The 15,771-nt window shown below is 37.4% G+C and overlaps 1 protein-coding gene across 2 annotated transcripts in view; it reads right to left on the reverse strand.

The window, feature by feature from the left end:
• Window positions 1–15,771, reverse strand: part of Mgat4a (mannosyl (alpha-1,3-)-glycoprotein beta-1,4-N-acetylglucosaminyltransferase, isozyme A) — a 92,900-nt gene that overhangs the window by 47,367 nt on the left and 29,762 nt on the right. Inside the window, exons 2-4 of one of the 2 annotated variants that reach the window (XM_013019835.1) lie at window positions 11,117–11,257; window positions 9,285–9,425; window positions 572–705 (exon numbers count right to left, since the gene is read on the reverse strand). In XM_013019835.1, the coding sequence (XP_012875289.1) occupies window positions 572–705; window positions 9,285–9,425; window positions 11,117–11,257 (416 nt within the window). Of the gene's footprint in view, window positions 1–571; window positions 706–9,284; window positions 9,426–11,089; window positions 11,258–15,771 lie in introns of both variants that reach the window. The other variant, XM_013019834.1, reaches the window with a different exon arrangement.

The following is a 15,771-nucleotide window of genomic DNA, read 5'->3' on the forward strand; positions in this document are numbered from 1 at the left end:
GTAAAACAAGTAGGCACTTTTAATTTCCATAGAAAGAAGTACTTCATCCCACCAGGATTAATTGAATGGTTCCCCAAATATAAGAATGGGGCGGGGCAAAAAGGTTTGTTAAAATCCTGAGTACACTGAAAAAAATATTCTGTCGTAAGTGATCTTGGGTAATAAAAATATAAGTAACAATATAGCATACATAAAATCCTCATTCACATGATTTTTTTGGTTCTTTAAGAATTATAATCATGGTTGCAGCTTGACAGTGCAAAAAAGGGGTAGAGAGAATAAACATGATAAAACCCCAGAGTAAGCTAAACCTTTCCAAATTTAAGCCTCAGAGCTAAAAATGTGGATTTACTCTTTAAGATCTACATAGATGATAGTATCCTGCTAACAACAAAGATTACTATTCCTGGTTTGTAACTGCAGAAAAGTTAAACATTATAAGTTACACTGACATTAAACTATTAGATGACCTGTATTACCCAAATTTACTTACCACTCTTCAAATGCTTATAAAAGCATATTCAGACTATAGTTGTAACTCATATATAGTTGAAAAATAACAAATACTTACCTCTCCTATGAAAACTACTATAACACAGTCCAACTTCTCTTCAGGATAGAGATTATCAATAAGAGAATGAAGAGTTTCTATGAGGTAAGATTTAACTTCTCTCTTCACTGTTGGGATTCCCATTACTATTGAAACTGAAACAAAAAAATATATAAAATATTTTACAAGAATATAAAAAACACTACTCTGTACAAAGTATTATACCATCTCAAATTCATAAGAATAACTGAAGCAATCAATATCAATTTCAGAAAGAAAGAAAAAGGGCATGGCTGTGTTATTCTTTTCCTTTAGCTTAACCAGGGTGTTGAAGAAGAGGAAGGTTGAAAGGAGGGGAAAAGGAAGGAGAGTGGAAAGGGGCAAAGAGGAAAAGGGCAAGGAGGAAGGAAAAATATGTGGTAAGAGATTAAATCTCACATTAAAGAGTGACAATGAAGTATATTTGACAAATTTTTATTATACAACTTTATTACAACTTAAACCTATAAACATATGCTAAAAATTTCTTACATATCAACCTCAAGTAACTAAGGGAATCAATATCATGTCTACGGCTTCCTTGCCAAAAATGTATAATCCTCAATCTAACCATATAAAAACACCAGGTAAATTCTAATGAGAGTTAGTCCACAGAATAACCAGTCCCTACTCTTTTAAAGTGTCATGGTCCTGTAAGAAAAAGAACTGTCCCAGATTGGAAGGGACTAAGAAAACAATGAACTAGGAAATCCTATGTTGGACTCTGGAACAGAAGAAAACTTAAAAGGGAAAAAGCTGAAATAGAGACAAGGTTAATGACCAGTATAGCATCATAGTTAATTTTCTGGTTTGGATCACTGTAATAACGTGAATAGGGACTACTACTGGCATTTGTACAATACTTTCAAGGTAACTAAAGTTATAGTCAACTACATTGTATTGCTTGGTTTGAATGCAAACTTCCTAATAGTGAATGATATTGGTGTAATAAGTTTCATGTTTTCTTTGTACATTTAATCCTGAGACATTATCTAGGTGGATAATAGAACTTGCACCCAGCTAAAAAAGTTAAAAAAAAACTGAACTAACTATATAGACAAGGCACATACTCAAACATATACCAGCTCCCTGTGCTCCCAATGTGCAATGGAGCACATCCATCCCGAGGTGAGACAACATTCGGTCACATTTCAGACAAACCACTTTGTATGACTTTACAGTAACTTAGCTAACGCCCTTCTGCCTCCATTTTAACAAACAAAATCTCAGGTCTTTCTAAAGGACCATATTTATTGTACTTATGTATCACTTAATCCTTTAGCATGTGTAAAATTATTAGGCTCTAATTTTTAATGTTTAAAGTTTTTTGCCTGTTTGTTGTTGTTGTTCAAGTCATGGTACTTGAACTCAGGATCTGAGTGCTATCCCTCAGCTCATTCACTCAAGAATAGCACTCTAATACTATGCCACATCATTTCCAGTCTTCTGGTGTTTAATAGGAGCTAAGAGTCTCACAGACTTTCCTGCCCAGTCTGACTCTGAACTGTGATCCTCATATCTCAGTCTCCTAAGTAGCTAGGATTACAGAGGTGACCCTCCAGTTCCCAGCATCGGTTTTTTGTTTATTTACTTACTGTTTTTGTGGTATCAAGGCCCCCAGGGTGGGCCTCATGAATGCTAGAGTGGCAAGCACTCCACCACTAAGCCACATTCTCAGCCCTGATTATTAAGTTCTTATCTTTTTTATGTGTAATTGACAAATTTTTTGAGTGTTGTGATCCTAATTCCATTTTTTTCATTTTATTGAGCAATGTTTCATAGCAAAGGTTTTGGGGAACACATACTGTGTTAAAGAACTGTTTTTCAAAGTTTTATATTTTTAAAAAATTGTATCTCAAAAGTTTTAGTATTATAAGTATTATTTGTTTTGTAAATATTAAAAATAATTTAATTTTGCCAAGTGCTAGTTATTCATGCCTATCATCCTGACTACTCAGAATGCTGAGATCTAGAGGATCATGAAGCCAGCCTACCAAAAAAGCAAGGCTAGAATATGCATGGTAGAGTGTTACCTAACCAACAGTGAAACCCTGAGTTCAAAATAATAATAATAATAATAACAATAAATTTAATCTTAATATTGAAAAATTAGAGATGCTGCAAAATAATTAGAAGTCATACAATTCTAAAGTTAGAAGGCTGAAGGTAATAGACCATCTAACCTTCTAGGACTATTCTATAAATAAGATACTAAGGTAGCAAAAGTTCCATGTTGTATTCCTCCCTTTCATTTCAAGATGAAGAGCTATCAGAAATAGGCTCTGTATTGTACTTGGTCAGTAAATACCTATGGAAAGCAAGGCATTATTCTAGGTGTTAGGCATATAATGGTAAAAGACAAATGGCCTCTGTTCTCCTAAATCATCTATCTCTCCTACCTATCTAGTCCAAGTTCATCCTATCTCAAGTGGATCACTAAAGTAACATTATTTTTTGTTTCTTTGGTTGGCTGGGTTTTATTTGTTTTTGATACCAGAATTCTGGGTATTATATTATTATTTGGTTTTTCTTTCTCACAGCTAATGTTCTGTCACTTGAGTTGCATTTCCATTATAGCATTTTGCTGGTTAACTGAAATGGAATCTCAAAGACTTTACTGCCCAGCCTGGCTATGAACCACAATCCCCCAGCTCTCAGCCTCTTGAGTAGCTAGAATTATAAGTGTAAACCACCAGTGCCAAGCCTCCAGAGCCACCAGTGCCAAGCTGGTAGATTGTTTTTTTGTTATATGGTATCAATATGTTGCACAGGCTGATAAAAAACTTGTAATTCTCAGCATCCTGAGCGCTGGGATTACTGGCATGTATCACTAGGCTTCGCTTAAAACAGCTTCTTAAACTGGGCATTGATGGTTCATGCCTGTAATTCTAGCTACTGAGGAGGCTGAGAGCTGAGGATCTCGGTGCAAAGCCAGTCCAGGCAGGAAAGTCCATGAGACTCTTATCTCCAATTAACTACCAGAAAACGAAGTGGCGCTTTGGCTCAAGTGATAGGGCACTCACCTTGAGCTGAAGAGCTGAGGGACAGCACCCAGGCCCAGAGTTCAAGCCCCATGACAGACACCCCCCCCCAAATATATATATAGCTTCTCAATCTGGTCTCTCCCATCTGCTTCTCTTACATCCTCAAACATTCTTTCTATGGGAGAATATGTGATATCTAAATTTTAAGTTAAAAAGTCATCCTTAATAAGTCCTAGAGTCCCTTTAGTAGATTCCTACCACTGTTAGGATAAAAACCAAAATACTACAACTATCTAGAAGACCCTAACATTATTTAGCCTTAACTAACATCGGTAGCCTCCTCTGGTTCCATGTTTCCTCACTCAACATATTGTAACTAGAGTGACCTGCTGTCATTTTCTAGACTAGTACATGTTTCTGTCCATCATAGAGCTGTTGTAGTGCTCTTATGATTTTTTTTTACCTTTGTGGCAAAAATAAATAAATAATGACTTCCTAAAGAGGACTGTGCACCAATTCTTGGAACCTGTGAAGAATACATGACTTTTACATAGCAAAAGGAACCTTTCAGTTTTGACTAAGTTAAGCATCTTGAGATGGAAGATTATTCTGAACTACCAGTATGTGCAATGTAACCACAAGGGGCTTTATAAGAGGTAGGCAGAAGGGTCGGTGTGACAGAAGATGTAACAACAAAAGCAAGAGGTTTACAGGGAAAGATTTGAAAAAGCTAGCCTCTGAAGATAACCCCTTGCCTTTCCTAGCTTCTACAGGCTGCCTACATTCTTTTGTGGCCCTTTATTCATGTTCAAAGCATAGTATTTTCAAATCTCTCCCTGACTGTGATCCTTTTGTGAGGAAAGATTAACCCAATAGGTTCCAGAAGGAATATATGCTTTAGATACTTTAATTTTAGGACTTTTGCCCCCAAAACTATTAGACAATACACTTCTCTTGTTTTGAGACATTGAGCTTGTGCCATAGGAAACATACCTCTTCACCAGCAAACTAGATTTTTTTAATTGTGAAAATACTGTGCAGAGGGGTTACAATTGCATGGGCAAGATAAAGAGCACATTTCTTATCAAGCATTGTAGCCTCCTCCTTTGTTTCCCCTTCCCATTCCTTCCCATCACCCCTTCCCACCCAATCCTCCCCCCCACCACCAAAGTTGTAAAGTTCGTTTTTGACATAATGACTTGTACATTTCATTGTTGCAGTGGGTCCACCTGTATCCCTATTTAAACGATTTTTTCCCTTCTCCACCACAAATTATAACAACATCAAATACAGTGAAATCAAGGGTTATACCATGGGGGAGGGACATACAAAGCAACAAAGAAATAATCTTATAAATGTGAAAGAAAAAAAATTTGAATACATATCATACGGTTCACTTCCCTAACATCAACTTATCAGACCTTTTCTGCTTGACTCAGACATAAACTAGTTATTGCAAATAAGGGAAACCATGGGACCTATGTTTCTTTGGGCCTGGCTTACTTCATTTAATATAGTTTTTTCCAAGTCTTTCCATTTCCTAACAAATGGGGCAATGTCATTCTTTCTGATGGAGGCATAGAATTCCATTGTGTATATATACCACATTTTCTTGATCCATTCATCTACTGAGGGGCATCTGGGTTGGTTCCAGATCTTAGCTATGGTAAATAATGCTGCAATAAACATAGTCATGCTGGTAGCTTTAGTGTGGTCTTGTTTGTAAACCTTTGGGTAAATGCCCAAAAGTGGGATTCCTGGGTCATAGGGAAGCTCTATGTGGAGTCTTTTGAGGAACCTCCATACTACTTTCCAAAGTGGTTGAACAAGTTTACACTCCCACCAACAATGCAGTAAGGTTCCTTTCTGTCCACATCCCCTCCAGCATCTGTTGTTATTAGAGTTCTTGATTTTTGCCATTCTAACTGGGGTGAGGCAATATCTCAATGTTGTTTTGATTTGCATTTCTTTTATGGCTAGAGAGGTTGAGCATTTCTTCATGTGTCTATTGGCCATCTTCTTTCCTCTTCAGAGAAATTTCTCTTTAAGTCTTTAGCCCACTTATTTAGCAAACTACATTTTTTACTGGTCTGAAATCAAATACATATAATTCCACACCTCCTTAATTAGGTCAAAGCCCTTTTTATATATATCCTCAAAGCATCCTTTACATCACTAAATATTGTGATTACATAATTACTTGTGTAATTGCTTATTTTTCAGTTATAACATTCACAACAGTAGCATTCAACTTCACAAATTAAAGTGTCTGGCACAGGGGAGTAGCTAATGGACTTTGATTTCAGCAAATACTGTTGTCCACCACCAACCAGGAATTCCATTTTGGTTGTTCACCTACAAGAGTCTTTTGTCAGGCATCATGTTTGGCACTAAATGGATCAAGACCTGGGTATTTCTTCAACCCAAGAAATTGTTTTCTAGTATTTGATTTCCTTCCCTTTCTTTGTTTTCTCCTTTTGACGTACCATTTTTATTTCCTTCCATTCTTTAGGTACTTTATGATGTTTTCTGGAAGAACTCTATGACTTAACCTTTTTGACCACTAAAGTCATTTTCAGCTGGACCTATTCTTAATCAGGGTATGTATGTGGAAATTGTGAATATAATCACTGAAATGAAAAATAACTGGTCCTTTATAATATTCGTTGTTTTTTGGTTTTATCCTATCTAATGACTCATATCATTTGCTCCAGAAAGTCCATTTTAATTTTCTTCAGTGTTGTCATCCATGGTATTGATCGTTGATTCCAGGGAACTTCTACTTGTAGAAGATATACTTTTGTTTGGCTGGGTAGTTTTAGTTTCTGTGGTCCTAGAGATTGGACCACAGGTCTTACTCATGCTAGACAAGCATACTACTGCAGTGCTCCATTCCAGCTACAGAAGGCACCATTTACTAGCTGTAGTTGCCATGTCTAATCAGAGCAGCTACCTCTGAAAATTATGTAGGAGGATTCAAGGTGGTGCTGGGTAAGTGGGCAGAATTTTGTTCTGGACTTCAGAATTCCAGTCTTCTCTCAGGGTCAGTAACCACTGCAGTCTTAGGAAGGCTTTGCTCCTCTAAGTTCTATTCCCAAACTACTAAAAAACAGAATTTTTAGAAAGCAGTAGTTTTCCACTAATATAAAAAGCAGTCATTTATAATACAAAGTCCCTATACAACTTATGGGGTTGCATAAAATTCCGTAAGTTATGTGCAAAAATGTTTTTATGTGCATTTTTTAAACATAGGTTAATTGCCTTCCTAGGACAGTAAAGAGTTCTGCAGCTCAAAACTATTAAAAATTGAGAAATTAGGAAGGAAAAAATGTAATGCAAATGTGCATTTTCCAGCCCTCCACTTCCCCTACTGCTGGGTTTTCTCTACCTTTCAAAAAGTGTCAATTTTATAAAAATATTAACTACTAAAAAGTTGGCTGATGGAGATTTTGTTACATTACTATTGTTGCTAAGGTCATGTAAGTAAATGGAATAAAGTATCTTCAAAAGAAATGTCAAATTCACAAAATTATTAAAAGCAGGCTATTCTTAAAGAGCCTGATAAAGGCAATTAAAGTTTGTTAGGGTTTTTTGTTGTCTTATTTGGAGTTTTTCAGTTGGGTTCTTTGTTTTTGTATTCTGAAGGTTTTCTGATAGTTCATTCCTTTGTTTTTGCAGAGTTGCAAAAGTGATACAATGTTCCCATATACTTCTCATTTCATTTTCTGGCTTTTGGCTATTTCAAGATAGTCTTGGTATGTAACCCAGGCTAGCTTAGACCTCATAATCCACCTGCCTTAGCTGCTAAATGCTGGGGGTTGCAGATTTATGACACTATGTATGCCAACTGAAAGTTATTAAATGATGTGAAAACTTCTCCTTTCTCCCCTCCTTACTCTCTTGTACTATGGTTTTCACTTGGGACCTCAAGTTTGCTTGGCTTACTTGCTTACAGTTGGTACTCTACTACTTGAGCTATACCTCCAGCCTGGCTTTTCACTGATTAGCTGAAATAGTCTCAGAGTCTTTTCTGTTCAGGCTGGTTCTGAACTGCAATCCTTCAGATTAGCCAAGATTACAAGCATGAGCCACTTGTGCCTTACAAAAATTTCTATTTTCGGGGCTGGGAATGTGGCTCAGTGGTACAGCACTTGCCTTGCATGCATGAGGCCCTGGGTTCAATTCCTCAGTTCCGCATAAGCAAAAGAAAAAAAAAGCCGGAAGTGGCACTGTGGCTCAAGTGGTAGAGTGCTAGCCTTGAGCTGAAGAGCTGAAGGATAGTGCCCAGGCTCAGAGTTCAGGCCCACGACCGGACCCAAAAAATAAATAAATAAATAAAATAATTAACAATCTAAGAAAAATAATTTAGAGTTACCTTACATATTAATCTTTGTATATCTGGCACATGCAGAATGGCAGGCTTAAGTATTTCTTGAATCAATAAAAAAAATGGGAGAATAAATATGAAAATGATTTTTTAAGCTACTGCCTACTTAGAAGGACAGCATGTCTTAAATGACTAATAGAAAGATGACAGAACTAAAATAAGATATATGTAAAAGCATATACTAATAGGTTAAATAGTATGAAAAAATGTGACCTTCCCCCCCCCAAAAGACAGGAAAATACTTAAGATTCTTATCAAATCAAAAGCCAACTAGTCCAGAAGTATAGTTCCATAGTAAGGTGCTTGCATAGAACATATGATGCCCTGAGTTTAATTCTTGGGACTGCAAGAAAAGGAAGAAAAAGTGTAATAAATCAGCTTTTCAAAAACATTAGCACAAAAATGAATGCCAAGCTGGGCAAGGTAGCCTACCCCTGTAATCCCAGCTACCTGGGAAGATGAGATAGAAATAACTTGTGTTCAGGCCAGTCTTGGTAACAGTGACATCTCATCTTAAAATACAGATAGCAAGTTAGAAAGATAGGAAAGGAAGGAAGAAAGGGAGAGAGCAACAGGAGAGAGAAAAAAATGGAGGAAGGGAAGGTGGGAGGGAAAGGAGGCAGGGATGAAGGTATGGAGGGAGGGGAGGAGGAGAGGAAGAGGGAGGAAAGAAGAGAAAGATAGATAAACAAAATAAAAATTACAATTCAATGGCTGTGAAGTAATGAGTTATATAAGAGAATGAAATATCAATTAAGTCTTGAGCATTTTAAAACCTACAAAGAAAAACTTAATGAAGTTCAAATGTAGGATTAAAATGTAGCAAGATTTAGTCAACAAATCCTATAAGGAAAATCCAAGAAGCCCTGGTGAGACAAAGAGAGAAAATTGCCATAAATTACGATTTTAGTATATAGGGAAGAAAATTCAAGTATTACTCCATGACAAGTTAAATGAAAGTGACTACCTACCTACATCTTTAAGAAAAGTAGGGCAAACATAAGACAAACCTTGATATGATTGTATAAAATACTAATGTTGAAATAAGATACAAGGTGGAAAATCACCCACCACCCCAATTTTCAAATTGAAAAAGTACAGAGGTTTAAATATTTGTCTGTCTAAACTAAGGTTCCTTGATCTTATTCTGGTCTGTGAAAAGAAATGCACAACTCCTTTCCTCATGGAGTTTGGAATGAATCCCAAGTTACTGAGCACAGATAAAGACTTTTTTTCTCTTATCTGCCAGTGGTCAACACTAATAAGCCAAGTTACAATTCAGACAAAAGGTACAACCATATTAGGAATCACTAAATAAACATACCTCCTGTTCTTCCATTTCCAATCTGTACAGCAGGATGAAGACTTTTTTCATTTTGCAATAAATGAGGCAAATGATAATAAATACTTGGCACTTGAAGGGATTTTTTGCTTGTTAACTCTTTTAGTAGCTTTAAGGTATTATCTGAAATACAGAAACAATTAAGCCACAAGCCACAGGAACATCTTAAATTACAGAATTTGCTGACTTCATTTTTAAGATAGCAGTATTCAAACATTCTTTTTACCTCTAACTTCTTTTTATAAAACTTATCTTTTAAATATTCAACAAATATTTATTGGTTATCTATCTTGTTCTAGGAATTGTGCCATGCATATGAAAATCAACAGTCATCAAAACACATACAGATCCTGCTTTAAAGAAACTTATAAATTCATGAAAATAACCCACAGGCTACCAGGAATGTGATATAACCTAACAGAGTTGAAAGACAGAGGAAAGGTCACCAACAAATTATTTTAAAAATGCTTAATATTTTCAAGTATATTATGCAATGGTCATTTATAGATATTCAAATAGTATTTTGAAGAATATTTAATGACATAGGAAAATTTCTCATGGTGCAATTTCAAGAAAAGAAAAAATGCATGGAAAAATAGACTAGAAAGAAACAAAAATTGTTAACAGAAAACATCTGACTGGTTCACAGGTGATTTATTATCTATACTATTCCATAATCCTACCCAATACTGTGACAAAATACAAAGATCATACAACTTTAGAGACAACTGATTAGAAATTTGTCTCATCCTAACAGCTACATAAGATGGGCACAGAAACAGTAAAAATAATTGGTGTTCATTTTACTCTGACTTGAAGATCTCAGACAAGGAACAGGTTAGACATTCCCAAAAAGTGTACACTATGGAGCTGGGAAGGTGGCTCAGTGGTAGAGCGCTTGCTTTGCATGCATGAGGCCCTGGGTTCGATTCCTCAATACCACATAAACAGAAAAAAAAAAGCTGGAAGTGGTGCAGGGGCTCAAGTGGTAGAGCGCTAGCTCAGGGACAGCACCCAAGCCCAGAGTTCAAGACCTACAACCGACCAAAAAAAGAAAAAAAAAAGTGTACACTATGAAACCAAGTATCTTCCTTAAAATTTAGATTGAGTACTAACTAAGCCAGGCGCCGGTGGCTCACACCTGTAATCCTTGCTACTCAGGAGGCTGAGATCTGAGGATCGTGGTTCAAAGCCAGCTGGGGCAGGAAAGTCCGTGAGACTCTTATCTCCAATAAACCACTAGAAAACCGGAAGTAGTGCTGTGGCTCAAGCAGTAGAGTGCTTGCCTTGAGCTGAAGAGCTGAGGGACAGCGCCCAGGCCCAGAGTTCAAGCCCCACAACTGACCCAAAAGGAAAAAAAAAAAAAAAAGAGTACTAACTGCTTTAAATACTCCAATTCTCAAAAGGACTTCTGAAATGTATATACATTATATAGAGAGAGTGTATATACATATATACATACATATATATGTACATGTCACAGCAATATGCATAAACAAAAAGTTAAATTTTAGTCTCATTTTGAATGCCTTAAAAGATATGTTCTTCACCATTGTCAATAAACTTATACAACTGAAAGCTTATCTTGTTAGTATTCTCTTAACATCAAATTTAGCAATTGAGTCCCTTTACAACTCACTAGCACAGAAAGTTTTGTGTGCTTCTCTCCCTACATCCTGCTCTGAAGAGTCACCAATGAGAGCTGACAAATTATACAAGTTTTAATAACATACTCCAAATAACCCCTTAACATAAGCATTGCATAATGCAAAACATATCATTTGTACCTGAAAACTTATTCAATTCATCCTTACTTCCATTTGTTTCTGCTCCTACACGTCGGAATTGTTGTACAATGGTGCTTAACTCAGAGGAACGTTGGGAGATTCTGTGTTCAGCTATTCGGAGACGCTCTTTTAAAGCAAGAAATTCTCGTTGATAAGCAATTAGTTTTTCTATAAAAAGCAAAACCAAAAAAATAAGTTTTAGTGTATCTTCTTTCTTCTTGAGGGGGAGAAGAGGGTCAAGACAGTTTCTTACTATGCTGCTCAGGCTGACTTTAATCCCGCAATCCTCCTATCTCAGCCTCCTGAGTGTTGAGATTACAAAGACATGCCATCATGCCCTGCTCTTACACTGAACCACCAAAGGAGATTTGTGTATTTCTTTAAAAAGAAGAAGAAAAAAGAAAAAGAAAAAAGCCAGGTGCCAGTGGCTCACGCCTATAATCCTAACTACTCAGGAGGCTGAGACCTGGGGATCACAGTTTGAAGCCAGCCTCGGCAGAAAAATCCATGAGACTCTTATCTCCAATTAATCACAGAAAAAATAGCTGGAAGTGGTGCTGTTGCTCACAGTGCTAGCCTTGAGTGAAAAGGAGCTCAGGGACAGTGCCCAGTCCTAGAGTGCAAGCCCTAGGACCAGCAAAAAAGAAGAAGAAGAAGAAGAGGAAGAGGAGGAGGAAGAGGAGGGGGAGGAGGAGGAGGAGGAGGAGGAAAGAGAGAGAAGGAAGGAAAAAAGGAAGGAAGGAAGAAAGAAAGAAAGAATGAATGAATCTGGGCATAGTGATGCACATCTAAAATCCTAGCTACCTGGAAGGTGTTGTTAGGAGGATCTCAGTTACAGGCCAGCTCAGGAAAAGTTGGTTAGAACCTCTACCAAAAAAAAAAAAAACTAACTAAAACTTGGGAAGTAGCTCAAGTATAATACTAGCAAGTGTGAAGTCTAAAATTCAGTCTTTAGTTCCATAAAAAGAGACTCTGAAAACCTCAATGAGCTTACATGTACAACAACCTTAGTTAAACCACTTATTTTAATAATTTGAGACAATCATTAGACAAGAAAACCTGTTCTGGGAAATAAAAATGGACTTACAAGGATGAACATAGGCATTAAAATAAGCATAAATGGGAAACAGAGAGACAAGTACCCAATAAGAAAAGGCCCAATGACAGAACTGAGTATTCATAATCATACCAGCAGTGGATCAACAGTAGTTGAGGCAGTGGGAGTAGAAATTAAGAAAAGCCTAAACAATAGTTTTCAACTTTTCTATCAATTTTGCTAGCCTAAGGCTACTACTTTGACACTGAAACTAAAGTCTTAGAAAGGCTTTTATTTAATAATATAATCTCTACCTTATTCAAAGATAGTCTATAAGAAACAGACTTATGAAATTAAATCAGCATGTTTGGTAAAGTTGGCCTTAAACCGTCCACTGAGCACAGTAGCTTACACCTATCTATAGTCTTGATACTCAGGAGGCAGAAATCAAGAAAAATCTCAGTTTGAAGCCAGCTGAACATGAGCCAGGCGCTGGTAGCTCACACCTGTAATCCTAGCTACTCAGGAGGCTGAGATCTGAGTATTGCAGTTCAAAGCCAGCCTGGGCAGGAAAGTCCACGAGACTCTTACCTCCAATTAACCACCAGAAAACTGGAAGTAGCACTGTAGCTCAAGTGGTAGAGTGCTAGTCTTGAGCTGAAGAGCTCAGGGACAGTGCCCAAGCCCAGAGTTCAAGCCTCATGACCAACCAAAATAAAATTTAAAAAAAAGCTGGACATGGTAGCATGCACATGTCATACCAGCCATGCAGAGAACACAAATAGGAGGACAACAGTCCAGGCCAGCCTAAGGCATACAGAAAGATCCCTTCTCAATCAATAGTTAAGCACAGTGACAAAAGCTTGTCATCCCAGCTTCATGGCAGTCTGAGATTAGGAAGACAGAGGTTCCAGGCAAGCTCAGGCAGAAAAATTCACAGGATTCAATCTCAATGGAAAGAAGCTGAGTGTGATGGTATATGCCTGTCATCCCCATGATGACAGAAAGTGTAAAATAGGTGTATGGTCCAAGCATGTACCTGGGCAGGAAGCAAAACTCATCTCAAAACTATCAGTGAAAAGAAGGACTGGAGGCATGGCTCTGTGATAGAACAATAGAACACCTGTCTTGCAAACTTTGCCCTGATTTTAAATCCCACTACTGACCAAAAAAAAAAAGTTTTTTTTTAATTAACAGATAAAGGGAAAGCATTGCTTACAGCTGAGTGTCAATTAATAAATGCAGAAGGAATGATGAACAGAGGAAAATCACCATTTCAATCAATGTAAAAATGACTTATCGCTGGGCACCGGTGGCTCACGCCTGTAATCCTAGCTACTCAGGAGGCTGAGATCTGAGGATCACGGTTCAAAGCCAGCCCAGGCAAGAAAGTCCGTGAGACTCTTACCTCCAAAAAACCAGTAGAAAACCAGAAGTGCCACTGTGGCTCAAGCAGTAGAGCACTCGCCTTGAGCTGAAGAGCTGAAGGACAAGGCCCAGGCCCAGGCCTAGAGTTCCAGCCCCATGACCGACAAAAATAATAATAATACTTGATTTGAACAAGAATAAAAAGTGAACCTCTAAGTGGAACATTAGGGGCTCATGCTTGTAATCCCAGCTACTCAGGAGGTTGAGATCTATGGATGAACCTTCAAAGCCAGCTCAGATAGGAAAATCTGTGAGACACATTATCTCCAATTAACCATCAAAAAAACTGGAAATGCTGCTATGGCTCAAAGTGGTAGAGCACTAACCAGCCTTGAGCACAACAGCTAGGACCAGTGCCCATGCCCTGAGTTCAAGACCCAGGACTAGCACACAAAAAAAAGTTACACAGCGAGGTGCTAGTAGCTTACTTTATAATCTTAGCTACTCAGGAATGTGAGATCTGAGGATCTTGGTTTGAAACCAACCCAGGCAGACAAATCCAAGAGACTCTTATCTCCAAATAACCAGCAAAAAGCCAGAAGTGGAGACCTGGTTCTAATGTAAAGCACCAACTGTGAGAGCAAGTTCAAACCCCAGTACTAGAATTTTACAAAAATATTGTGGACTGGGAATTTGGCTTAGTGGTAGAATACTTGCCTAGCATGCATGAAGCTCTAGGTTCAATTCCTTAGTACCACATAAACAGAAAAAGCTGGAAGTGGTGCTGTGCCTCAAGTGGTAGAATGCTAGCCTTGAGCAAAAGAAACTCAGGGATAGTGCCCAGGCCCTGAGTTTAAACCTGAGGACTGGCAAAACAAAACAAAAAAATGTTGTAACTAATAGGTGAAAGTCTGAAGAACAGAGTATATCAACTCAAAGTTTCTCCCCACAAAGTACTCATTTTTATGGAGGGACAGATGTTAATTTTATAGTAGTAGAGAAACATGGCAGATGTTATTAACACATCAAGCACCGCCTGAAGTTACACACAGCAAAGGCTTGGCACGTGGCATTTCTGATGAAAATGAATAATCTGAATCTAATCTCAAGGAAGCAGCAAACATGAGGGTTAATGTATAAAACACATGGCTTATACTTTAAACAGTGTGAAGGTCACTGAAGACAAAGGCTAAGGAAATGCCCAAGACTAAGGGGAATAAACAGAAAAATGGACAGCCTAATCTTGAAGTGGATAAATGATAACAAGAAACTACTGAAAAACAACTAGTGATTCTGAGAGACCTGAATAGATTTTGGAATGTTTGAAAAGTTCCCTTGGGGAATCTGAGTCACATAGATTCCACTGTGGTCCCAGATGCTGTTCTTAATCCAAAATCCATGGCCACAAAAAGCCATTTTCCACCTCTCTCAAATCCTTTGTTTCTATTCTATCCTTCTATGTCAAAAAAGTTTATATTAAATCTCCTGAACTTGACAGTTGTACTGTGGTAATGTAAGAGTAATGCCCCTATTCTTAGGAAATAAACACTAAATCATATAAGAGTAAAGAGGCATGTTTCTATTAATTACTTTCAAAGAGTTCTTAAGAGAAACAAATATCTATGTGACAGAAAGTTAAAAGAGTGTATAGCAGGCAAAAATATGTAACTCTTCATTTCTTCAAATTTTTTCCATGAAAATCATTTTTTAAGTGAGCAGGAAAATTGGATGGCAGATATAGGTTTGGTCTTTGATCAGTTCTTGGGTGGCAGTTAGAAATATGAATCCAAGTGTACTCTGTCTACATGCGTTTTCTTGGTAGTTTCTGAAACTAGACTTCCAGAGAAGACAGCTTCACAGAGGAAGAAAAAAACAAACAAACAATGCTTTTAGAGGAAGACTCCTACCTCTAATTCTAAAATGTTCTGATCTAAGGGGACCTGAACACACTTTTGGAAATGGGCCTGTGGACTCTTACTATCTACCTAAAGTCACAGATTTTCTTTCTGTTCAGATGCTGTTCTTAGTCTGAAGTCTATAGTTATGAAAAGCTATTTCTCATGTATACCACCTCCTTAGTTTCCACCCTTCCATATTAAAAGAATTTTCCACAACATTGGGAGACAGTCACAAAACACCTAGGAAGCCAAATGTGTTTCTTAAAGGTTTCTAGAATTTTCTCCATTTAAACCTTCCATACTTATACATTTTCTTAAGGAAAGCCATGTATTAGCTCCTGGCAGTTTCATTCAAACGTCAGTATCATATACAAAAAGTT

The sequence above is a fragment of the Dipodomys ordii genome, unplaced genomic scaffold (genome assembly GCF_000151885.1).
Source record: "Dipodomys ordii isolate 6190 unplaced genomic scaffold, Dord_2.0 Scaffold47, whole genome shotgun sequence".
Taxonomy (NCBI): Eukaryota; Metazoa; Chordata; class Mammalia; order Rodentia; family Heteromyidae; genus Dipodomys; species Dipodomys ordii.